Source organism: Pristiophorus japonicus, chromosome 17 (genome assembly GCF_044704955.1).
Source record: "Pristiophorus japonicus isolate sPriJap1 chromosome 17, sPriJap1.hap1, whole genome shotgun sequence".
Classification (NCBI taxonomy): Eukaryota; Metazoa; Chordata; class Chondrichthyes; family Pristiophoridae; genus Pristiophorus; species Pristiophorus japonicus.
In genome coordinates this window covers 34,000,461-34,012,553 of record NC_091993.1, presented here as the reverse complement: position 1 = coordinate 34,012,553, position 12,093 = coordinate 34,000,461, and the positions used below count along the sequence as shown (strand labels likewise).

General features: G+C 55.2%; 1 protein-coding gene across 4 annotated transcripts in view; it reads right to left on the bottom strand.

Annotated features, from left to right (window-relative positions):
* The window catches only part of homer2 (homer scaffold protein 2), a 48,740-nt gene extending 37,266 nt beyond the window's left edge, over positions 1–11,474 (bottom strand). For 2 of the 4 annotated variants that reach the window (XM_070858619.1, XM_070858621.1), the window contains exon 1: positions 630–978. In XM_070858619.1, the coding sequence (XP_070714720.1) occupies positions 630–818 (189 nt within the window). In that variant the 5' untranslated portion in view covers positions 819–978. Of the gene's footprint in view, positions 1–629; positions 980–11,258 lie in introns of those variants that run through there. The other 2 variants (XM_070858620.1, XM_070858622.1) reach the window with 2 other exon arrangements.
* Positions 11,475–12,093: the final 619 nt, after the last annotated feature.

The window sequence follows — 12,093 nt, the reverse complement described above, 5'->3', positions numbered from 1 at the left end:
CATCGGCCCCCGCCCTCTCCCACTGGCCCCACCCCTCGGCCCCACCCTCTCCCATCGGCCCCGCCCCTCTGCCCCACCCACTCCCATCAGCCACGCCCACTCCCACCCGCTTCCACCCTCTCACACCGGCCCCACCCCTCGTTCCCACCCACTCCCATCGGCCCCGCCCACTGCCTCTCTCTCGGTCCCACCCACTCCCACCAGTCACACCCCTCTCGGCCCCGCCCACTCCCTCTCTCTCAGTCCCACCCACTCCCACCAGTCCCACCCCTCTCGGCCCCGCCCACTTCCACTGGCCCCGCCCACTGCCTCGCCCTACTTGGTGCTGCTGTTCCAAGCTTCGAGCCCGGAATTCTCCCAGCTTTGCGGATCACAAGTTCCCGCTCACCACAGAAATCAATCCTGGGGAAGCATCAAACATGAGCCGCAATCACCAGCTAACGGCACAATGCTTCCCAGTGAGATCGGTGATCAGTGCAACAAAATCCACCAGCAAACTGCGTTAGAAAACGTGTCGAGATTCTGACTGGAGGGCAGAGGTTTGGGGAGGGCAGGGGTTTGGAGGGCAGAAAGCTGGGGCTGCTCCTCCCTCGCCGCAGGTAAGCCCCTTCCCCACCACGGCCTCTTACCTTGGCTCCATCCACACTGATGATGCGGTAACTGTTTCTCGTCCCATCGTAGAAATAGGAGACGGTGAGTGCCTGCTTGCCCGCCGGGACCCAGTTCTTCTTGGTGGCGGGGTCGATCTGGAAGACGTGGGCTCGGCTGGTGAAGATGGGCTGTTCTCTGGAAGGAAGGAGTGGGAGAGAAGCAGCCATTGAGTGGACAATAGTGGAGATGCTGCAGACTAGAGACGATTATCCGGCATACTTCACAACACTCGCCTTTGCTCCGGGCAATTCTGGTCAATTAGCTCCGAGGTCCTGTCACAACAAACCGCCCGGACAAAGTGCTTTCTGACTCAGCACTCAGCACTTAGCTGCAACCTTAGCCGATTCGCGTCGGCAGCATGTGACCAGGCAGGGCCCGAGTTACAAGCTCTGGTCCCAGAAGTGCTCTCATTACCCATCACACCACAGCAACCCGACACCATTCACCAGTCAGCACCCTCGGAAAGTGGCCTGCACTTCCACACAATCATTACTTGGCTCATGTCTCTCCCTCAAACACACATTCCTGCTTCCAGTCCCTGCTGTTTATTGATGCTGCTGTTCAGATAAGTGAGTAATAAAGATATTGATTCAGAATATTTTCAATGTTGTGCTGGATTAAATATTAATAATGCAGGAGGCGGTTAGAAAATGATGCTATATACAGGGAGCACTGGGAGATGTACGGGTTACAGTGAGCATCCCAGAGCGATGTCTGGGTAACCTTTCCCAGGGAGGTGGGGGTCAAAGGGCAGGGACACAGACCATTAATGGGAGAATTCACCACACAGAGAGAGATGTGCAATTCACCTCCTGGGTCAGTGGTTGAGGCTTGGATTGAAGGGGGTTGGGGGGGGTGGGAGGTGAAGGAACCACGGATATGGTAACGGGGCGGATAAATGTGGTGGGATTATTTGGTCTTGTGGGGGGGGATAAAGGCCAACACAGACTGGAGGGGCCGAATGGCTTGTGTCCGCACTGTGTCCCGGGCTGATCCGGTGTTCAGGGTGGTAGGGGTGGGGGTGAGGGGGGAAGAGAGGGGTACAGGGAGGGGTGGGGAGACGGAGGGGTGAGGGAGGGGGGAGACGGAAGGGTGGGGAGGATGGTTAGAGGAAAACTGAGATATATAAAGCTGGGAGTGAGGAGAGGCTTCCTATAGTCAGCAGCTCAGGCTGGTCAGATGATCAGAGCGGCTCCATTTAATGGGCTTGAACGGGAGAAGCTGGTTCATTGGACCAGGAAATATACACAAAACATTTGATTCAAGCCCCAAGCCCACAGACCCAACATGTCGCTCTCTCACTCACCATCGCTGTCAGGCCTCATCAGCCCCTGTAACAACCACAAGCTCCCATGGTGGGCTCTCTGACTGAGAGGCAGTTTCAGCAGGTCAGGAACGTCACAGGGGGGAGGGGTGACGGTGCGGTGGGGCATTAATTGTACAATCACTTCAGTTTGGGCAGAAAGCTGTTCCCAGTATGAATCAAACAGTGAGCGGGTTTGCAAAGCTGCGATGAGAATGAAATGGTCTGCACTCAGGCTGATTGATTGACAGACCGTGTACCCGATCTCTTTGGCTGCACCAAGCTTTTACTAGATCTTTAGTAACTGTTTGTCTCTGTATCACAAAACTGAGATAATTCTATTGGCTGATGCTCCATGTAAGGCTTCTTCACAACAGTTAAAGTACTCTGGGGGCAGTATCGGAGTCCAGGGACAATATTGGGGTGCGGGGCAAGATACCGATCATTCAGTATTGGTACAGGGGGCGGTATCGAAGTACAGAGGGGCAATTTCAGCCATGCTTCAGTGGGTAGCTGGCTCGCCTGAGTCAGAAGGTTGAGGGTTCCAGTCCCACCCCAGAGACGTGAGCAAAAAAATCAAGGCCGACATTCCCAGTGCAGTGCTGAGGGAGTACCGCACTGTGGGAGGGGCAGCACTGAGGGAGAGGCAGTACTGAGGGAGGGCCGCACTGTCGAAGGCAGTACTGAGGAAGGGCCGCAATGTCGGAGGGGCAGTACTGAGGGAGTGCCGCACTGTGGGAGGGGCAGTACTGAGGGAGGGCCGCACTGTCGGAGGGGCAGTACTGAGGGAGCGCCGCAATGTCGGAGGGGCAGTACTGAGGGAGCGTCGCACTGTCGGAGGGGACGTACTGAGGGAATGCTGCACTGTCGGAGGGGCCGTACTGAGGGAGTGCAGCACTGTAAAAGGGACCGTACTGAGGGAGGGTCGCACTGTCGGAGGGGCAGTACTGAGGGAGCGCCGCACTTTCGGAGGGGCAGTACTGAGGGAGCGCTGCACTGTCGGAGGGGCAGTACTGAGGGAGCGCCGCACTGTCGGAGGGGCAGTACTGAGGGAGGGCCGCACTGTCGGAGGGGAAGTACTGAGGGAGGGCCGCACTGTCGGAGGGGAAGTACTGAGGGAGGGCCGCACTGTCGGAGGAGCAGTACTGAGGGAGCGTCGCACTGTCGGAGGGGCCGTACTGAGGGAGTGCTGCACTGTTGGAGGGGCCGTACTGAGGGAGTGCAGCACTGTCAAAGGGACCATACTGAGGGAGGGCCGCACTGTCAGAGGGGCAGTACTGAGGGAGCGCCGCACTTTCGGAGGGGCAGTACTGAGGGAGCGCCGCACTGTCGGAGGGGCAGTACTGAGGGAGCGCCGCACTGTCGGAGGGGCCGTACTGAGGGAGTGCTGCACTGTCGGAGGGGCTGTACTGAGGGAGCACTGCACTGTCGGAGGGGTAGTACTGAGGGAGCGCTGCACTGTCGGAGGGGCTGTACTGAGGGAGCGCTGCACTGTCGGAGCTGTAGTACTGAGGGAGCGCTGCACTGTCGGAGGGGCAGTACTGAGGGAGTGCTGCACTGTCGGAGGGGCAGTACTGAGGGAGTGCTGCACTGTCGGATGAGGCCGTATTGAGGGAGCAACGCACAGTCAGAGGAGCAGTACTGAGGAAGTGCTGCACTGTCGGAGGGGCCGTACTGAGGGAGCGCCGCACTGTCGGAGGGGCAGTACTGAGGGAGTGCTGCACTGTCGGATGAGGCCGTATTGAGGGAGCAACGCACAGTCAGAGGAGCAGTACTGAGGAAGTGCTGCACTGTCGGAGGGGCCGTACTGAGGGAGCGCAGCACTGTCGGAGGGGCCGTACTGAGGGAGCGCTGCACTGTCGGAGGGGCAGTCCTGAGGGAGCGCCGCACTGTCGGAGGGACAGTACTGAGGGAGTGCAGCACTGTCGGAGGGGCCGTACTGAGGGAGCGCTGCACTGTCGGAGGGGCAGTACTGAGGGAGCGCTGCACTGTTGGAGGTGATGTCTTTCGGATGAAACGTTAAACAGTCTGCTCTCTCAGGTGGTCATACAAGATTCCATGACACTAGTTTGAAGAAGAGCAGGGAAGTTATCCCTGGTGTACTGGCGAATATTTATCCCTCAATCCACATCATTAAAAAGACATTATCTGGTCATTATCACATTGCTGTTTGTGAGAGCTTGCTGTGCGTAAATTGGCTGCTGCGTTTCCTACATTACATCAGTGACTACACTTCAAAGGTACTTCTTTGGTTGTAAAGCGTCCTGAGGTTGTGAAAGGTGCTATATAAATGCAAGTTTTTTTTTTGTTGTTTCAGAATACAGGGGGCGGTGTCGGGGTACGGGGTGGTTTGGGAGGTATGGGGCAGATTGGCAGGTACAGGGCGGTGTGGGAGTACGGGGCAGTGTGGGGGATACGGGGCGGATTGGGGGGTACGGGGCGGTGTGGGGATACGGGGCAGTGTGAGGTGGTATCGGGGGTGCAGTATGGTATCGGGGGTGCAAGGCGGTATGGGGGTACGGGCCGATATGGGGGTGCGGGGGTATAGGGGTTGCGCTCGGTATGGGGGTAGAGGCGGTATGGGGATACAGGGTGGTATCAGGGGTGCGGGGTGGCATGGGGGTACAGGTGGTATGGGGGTACAAGGTGGTATGTATTGGGTATCGAGCGGTATGGGGGTACGAAGCGGTATGGGGGTGCGGGCAGTATGGGGGTGCGAGGGGTATGGGGGTGCAGGGCGGTATGGGGGTGCGAGGGGTATGGTGGTGCGAGGGGTATGGGGGTGCGGGGCGGTATGGGGATGCGAGGGGTATGGGGGTGTGAGGGGTATGGGGGTACGGGGCGGTATGGGGGTGCGGGCGGTATGGGGATGCGAGGGCTATGGGGGTACGGGTCGGTATGGGGGTGCAGGGCGATATGGGGGTGTGAGGGGTATGGGAGTGTGAGGGCTATGGGGTTACGGGGCGGTATGGGCGTACAGCCGGTATGGGGGTGCGGGGCGGTATGGGGGTGCGGGGCGGTATGGGGGACAGGCGGTATGGGGGTAGAGGCGGTATGGGGGTGCGTGGAAGTATGGGGGTACGAGGGGTATGGGGATGTGAGGGGTATGGGGATGCGAGGGGTGCGGGGCGGTATGGGGGTACGAGGGGTATGGGGGTGCGAGGTGTATAGGGGTGCGAGGGGTATGGGGGTGCGAGGGGTATGGGGGTGCAGGGCGGTATGGGGGTGCGAGGGATATGGGGTGCAAGGTGTATGGGGGTGCGAGGGGTATGGGGGTGCGAGGGGTATAGGGGTGTGAGGGTTATGGGGGTGTGAGGGGTATGGGGGTGCGAGGGGTATGGGGGTGCGAGGGGTATGGGGGTGTGAGGGGTATGGGGTGCGAGGGGTATGGGGGTGTGAGGAGTATGGCGGTGCGAGGGGTATAGGGGTGCGTGGGGTGTGGGGCGGTATGTGGGTGCGAGGGGTATGGGGGTGCGAGGGGTGCGAGGCGGTATGGGGGTGCGGGGCGGTATGGGGGTGCGAGGGGTATGGGGGTGTGGGGCGGTATGGGGGTGCGGGGCGGTATGTGGGTGCGAGGGGTGCGGGGCAGTATGGGGGTGCGAGGGGTATGGGGGTGCAGGGCGGTATGGGGTGCGACGGGTATGGGGGTGCGAGGGGTATGGGGGTGCGAGGGGTATGGGGGTGCGAGGGGTATGGGGTGCGAGGGGTATGGGGGTACGGGGCAGTATCGGGGGTATAGACAGTTGTACCCAGGGGTAGTGGCATGGTTTACAGTGGAAGGCGTTTGAGACAATGGATAAAGAGCCTCCCAGTGAGAGCCCGGCTAAGGATGCATCGATTGACCTGTACTCACTCTGCACCTGTAAGTCACTGGCCTCTCTGCCAGATCCAAGGTTGTGGCTGGGATACAGAGTGAGGTTGCGAGGACTTGCTGAGTCGGTCTCTTTAGTTCACCGAACATAAGAACGTAAGAAGTAGGAGCAGGAGTAGGCAATACGGCCCCTCGAGCCTGCTCCGCCATTCAATACGATCATGGCCGATCTGATCCTGGCCTCAACTCAACTTCCCCGCCCGCTCCCCATAACCCTGCGCTCCCTTATCATTCAAAAATCTGTCTATCTCCACCTTAAATATGACCCAGCCTCCACAGCTCTCTGGGGTAGAGAATTCCAAAGATTCATGACTCTCTGAGAGAAGAACTTCCTCCTCATCTCTGTTTTAAATGGGCGACCCTTTATTCTGAGATTATGCTCCCTAGTTCTAGATTCCCCCACGAGGGGAAACAGCCTCTCTGCATCTACCCTGTCAAGCCCCCTCAGAATCTTATGTTTCAATAAGATCACCTCTCATTCTTCTAAATTCCAATGAGTAGAGGCCCAACCTGCTCAACATTTCTTCATAAGACAACCCCTTCATCTTAGGAATCAACCTTGTGAACCTTCTCTGAACAGCCTCCAATGTAAGTATATTTACTTGGAACTCGTCCACAGCAAACGAGCCAAAGGCGGGCAGAGGAAACGTTACAAGGACACCCTCAAAGCCTTCCTGATAAAGTGCGACATCCCCACTGACACCTGGGAGTCCCTGGCCAAAGACCACCCTAAGTGGAGGAAGTGCATCCGGGAGGGCGCTGAGCTCTTTGAGTCTCGTCGCCCAGAGCATGCAGAAATCAAGCGCAGGCAGCGGAAGGAGTGTGCGGCAAGCCAGACTCCCCACCCACCCTTTCCTTCAACCACTATCTGTCCCACCTGTGACAGGGACTGTGGTTCTCGTATTGGACTGTACTGCCACCTAAGAACTCATGCTAAGAGTGGAAGCAAGTCTGCCTCGATCCCGAGGGACTGTCTATTATGATGATGATCCCTCCTTAAATACGGAGACCAAAAAATTACGCAATACTCCAGGTGTGGTCTCGCCAACGCCCCATACAATTGTAGCAGGACTTCCCTACCTTTATACTCCATCCCCATTGCAAAAGGCCAACATTCCATTTGCCTTCCTGATGCACCTGTATACTAACTTTTTGTGTTTCATGCACAGAGACCCCCAGGTCCCTCTGTACTGCAGCATTTTGTAATCTCTCTCCATGTAAATAATAATTTGCTTTTTTATTTTTCCTGCCAAAGTAGATAACCTCACATTTTCCCACATTATACTCCATCTGCCAAATTTTCTTCCACTCACTGAGCCTGTCTATAGCCGTTTGTAGGTAACAGTTTGAGAGTTTGAGGGTCAGCTTGAACGTGGAATGATTGGGATTGGCCCCTGTGGGGAGGGAGTAGGCAGTGTCACCGCCCGCACAAGTGTTGACCAGCCCTGGCAGCAGTTTGAAATGCTTTCTATAAATAATGTCTTTCTCCTGACCGATCTGGAATGTTTGGATGTGAATCCTGACAGCAAACAAGTTACAAAGCCTGACGGATTGAGATGGATGTGCAGACACCGGGAGGACTAGGGCCTCGGGACTTTGTTGAGAGCCGGTGAGCCCAGTCCGGGAGGTGGAATCATCTCCATCGGAATCAGCAACACACGGCAGCGACTGTGGGGAGAGCCAAGGATTGAATTGCCCATTCGGTGCCGGGCTCGCTGGGAAAGTGGGTCCACTCACTCTGCTTAAATAGGGACACTCACTGTTCAAATGGACTGAAGTCGATGCCATTTCAAACACACACACAGACACAGGCACACGCAGACATAGACACACACACAGACACAGACACACACACAGACACACAGACAGACAGACACACACACACACACACACACAGACACAGACACAGACACACATTGCCCAGACACTTTAAACTGCTTATGAAGGGCTCTTCCCTGAATGAAAGGGAAGGGTCCAATCTGTGTACTCTGCATACCAGGATCCCACCTGCCCCAACCCCGGGGAGCGGGGCTGCTGTGCGATCAGTCCAGTGCTGAAGCAGAGTGACGGGCCAAGCGATCGCCACACCAACGCCGTGGCCAAAGTGGCACCGGAGTGGAAAAGAAAATGGGAGCAGCCACCACCTTTCCATTAGGTTTTGCCCCGCGCCTGCCCCGCAGCCCCTGAACCTGTTGGTCATCGCCCCGCGCAGATTCAGGGGGCGAGGCTCAATTTAGGGGCCGGGGCAATGTGTGCTGCAATGAAGTCACGATCTCCGGGCGCAATGCCATAAACTGATAAACTTGCGCACAATTTAGCCGGAGTTGTTAGTGGCACCGTGCCCGGTTACTGGCGGCAAATGATCCCAATTTCTCACTCAATAGCTGCGATCAGCCCAATATTTAGTTGGAGAAAATTTCTTCTCATCCAGTACTGGATGTCGGACAAGCAGTCTGACAATTTAGAGGCTGTGGAGGGGTGGAGAGAGGTGGTGGTGAGGTTGAGCTGGGTGTTGGCAGTGTACATGTGGAAACCGACGGTGTTTTCGGATGATGTCGCCGAGGGGCAACATGTAGATGAGAAATAGGGAGGGGCCAAGGAATGTACACACACACTCACAGACACTCATACACATGTACACACACTCACACACAGACACGTACAATGAGCCGATGCCTGAAGCAGGTGCTGTGGTTTTAGCGTGATAGTTATCTCACTGATGAATGTACTTGTGTAACATTCTTATCTGCAGGTAAATGACATTCTTTAAACAAATTTTACACCAGCCCATTAACCACTGCATTAAATTTGGTGCTGAGCGAAATTTCAGCCCCCTCAGGTTAAGAACTGAACCTCAGGATTCCTGTCTGGCACATTGACACAATTCCCGCGGTGTCACTGACAGCCACTATTTCAATTAAATTAAATACTCCCAGGGCAGCGAGTAGTTTAACAGACTGTCCTGATAGAAGTGAGCTGTCCAATTTCAGCCCAGTCAGGACAAATCTCCTGCACAACCTTGCCCCACTCACACTCCTGAATGACAAGTTTGCATCCTGGGGCTGGGGATTTGCTGCACTACCTTTATTCTGTTTGTTAATTACTATTAGATTGTGAATTTTGCAATGCCTCAATAATTTCACTAAATATAACAAGATTTTTTGAACATTGGAAATTTTGACCTTGGATTGGGGAGTGAGAGGGGAAAGGTCACCAATCAAAGCACGAAGCAGAACTGTGATCAACTTTGGAGTTCTTTAGATGTTGCGCTATGTGTAAACAACGAGTGCCAGAAACATTGCGAGGAACTGGCTGTATTGCTGAGCTCTACTGTACAATGGGGAACAGGCATCGTGCTCAGGTAAAGCTCACAACCGCAGGCTCCATTTACCAGTGGTTCCTTCCACCAATCACAGCCACAGATGGCGATTCAATAGGAACACGAAAAGCAATATCCCCCTTTTTAAAATCAATGTACAAATGTATAATTCATGAATAAAATGAGTCCATCTTACTCTGGTGTCCAGTGACCCTTCCACTTGCCCACAATGTCCCTGGGCTCAGCCACAGTAAAGAATGGGGAGGGAGGTGGGTAATGAGCAATTAATGAATCCAAGGCTTGTGCACCATTCAGTGCCTGCACATTGGCAGCAACAGATCTCTCGCCCGCAACACCCACCTCTCGCCCACCCCTCCCCTCCCCCAACCCAGCCCACCCCACCTCTCGCCCTTCCCTCCCCCAACCCAACCCTCCCCTACCCTAACCCACTCCTCGCCCACCCCACCTCTTGCCCACCCCTCCCCCTCCCCTCGCCCACCTCTCCCCCTCCCCTCGCCCACTTCTTGCCCACCTCTCCCCCTCCCCTCGCCCACCTTTCCCCCCCCCTCGCCCACCTCTCCCCCTCCCCTCGCCCACCTCTCCTCTTCCCCTCTCCCACCTCTCCCCCTCCCCTCGCCCACCTCACATCTATAATGAGAGTGAGAAATGTTTTTAAAACCCTGACATGGGAGAAAAAGGTGATTCTGTTTATGTAATGTTGAATAATGAGGAATCCATTTGAAATCTGTCAGTCACTATTCCATAACCTTTACAATACAGCTTCAGATAGAGTTTAACTATGTGTCTGTGACCCTCACTCCCGGAGTGTGTGGGACCCTCATTCCCGGAGTGTCTGTGACCCTCACTCCCAGTGTCCGAGACCCTCACTCCCAGTGTCCGAGACCCTCACTCCCAGTGTCCGAGACCCTCACTCCCGGAGTGTGCGGGACCCTCACTCCCGGAGTGTCTGTGACCCTCACTCCCAGTGTGTCTGAGACCCTCCCTCCCGGTGGATGAACAATTTAAGACCTGGCTTTGCTGCCTGCCCTGATCCAGCGTGCTTGGGGGGTGAATCCGGGGCAGGCAGTCTGAGAAAGTCAGACTCAAATCTGGGAACAATTTGGGCAGTGTTATCATCTCCTCACTGGGACTCAAACACCATCATCTTCATCATCATAAGCAGTCCCTTGGAATCGAGGAAGACTTGCTTCCACTTTTAAAGAGTCCTTAGGTGACTGAACAGCCCAATACGAGAACCACAGTCCCTGTCACAGGTGGGACAGATAGTCGTTGAGGGAAGAGGTGGGTGGGACTGGTTTGCGCACGCTCTTTCCGCTGCCTGTGCTTGGTTTCTGCATGCTCTCGGCGACGAGACTGATGTCAGTTGTTGTATTGGTACTGAAATATTTTTATTTCCTACAAAACTACTTTAAATATATAATTTATGAGATTAGCTGACTTCTGACTGACACAAAACATGAGGAACCGGGACTAGAACCCCCAGTTTCATAACTCAGGTCTGGAAATAATGTAAAATATAAATAAAGCTGAAGACAAATTCTGATCAGAGCTGCATATAAGCAGCTGTGTGGATTTTGCAAACTTGTTAGGTTCGTCTCACCCTGCAGATTGCAGAATCTCAGCCAGCCCAGGCTGGCACTGGGGACCCGTTACAGAGCCTGCAAAGGTCAATCTGTCACTGTCTGTCTTGGTCTGTCACAGACTATCTCGGTCTGTCACGGTCTGTCTGTCTCGGTCTGTCACAGACTGTCTCGGTCTGTCTCGGCCTGTCACAGACTGTCTCGGTCTGTCACGGTCTGTCTGTCTCAGTCTGTCACAGACTGTCACAGACTGTCTCGGTCTGTCACAGATTGTCACAGACTGTCTCGGTCTGTCACAGACTGTCACAGACTGTCTCGGCCTGTCACAGACTGTCTCGGTCTGTCACGGTCTGTCTGTCTAGGTCTGTCTGTCTCAGTCTGTCACAGACTGTCTCGGTCTGTCACAGACTGTCACAGACTGTCTCGGCCTGTCACAGACTGTCTCGGTCTGTCACGGATTATTTCAGTACATTTCAGCCTGTCTGGGTCCCGCTCCCGCTCCCCGGGACTCACCCCATGTCTCTCGCGGCTCCGGGTGTCTCGGTCCCTCAGCTGCTGCGGTCCATCCGGAGCCGAGCCACTTCTCCCGGTGCCGCTCCGCTCTCCCGGTGCAGGACAGGCGCTGGGCAGGGGGAGCTGGGCTGGCAGGGGGTGCCCTCTCCCGGTGCCCTCTCCCGGTCCCGGGGCCGGTCCCGGAGCAGCCGCCGTGTCTCGCGGTCTGTCGCCGACTGAGCGGGGCACCGAGAGACACAGCGCCCCCGGGCGGCAGCTCCGCGAAGCAGCATCACCCGCTCGCTGCACCTCACCAATAAATCCAGCTAACTACCACTGTACCCAGCTAACTAATACAACAAAGCTATCACTGAACCGACTAATATAACCCAGCCAACTACCACAGCACCGCACTAACTAATATAGTCCAGATAACTACCACTGAACCTCACTAATATAACCCAGATAACACTACACCACACTAACTAATATAACCCAGCTAATACTGCATCTGACTAACTAATAAAACTCAGCTAACACAGCACCTCATTAGTTAATATAATCCAACCAGCTAAAATTTGACCAAGTAACTAAGAAAGAAATAATTTTTATTACATAGGACATACAGCCCAGAAACAGGTCATTCGGCCCAACCAGTCCATGCCGGTGTTTCTGCTCCATTCAAGCCTCCTCCCGTCTTTCCTCCTCTAAATCTATCAGCATAACCCTCTATTCCCTTCTCCCTCATATTCTTGTCTAGCCTCCCCTCAAATGCATCGATACGATTCTCCTCAACCACTCCCTATGGCAGCGAGTTCCACATTCTCCCCACTCTCCAGCGCCTTTCATGACCTCA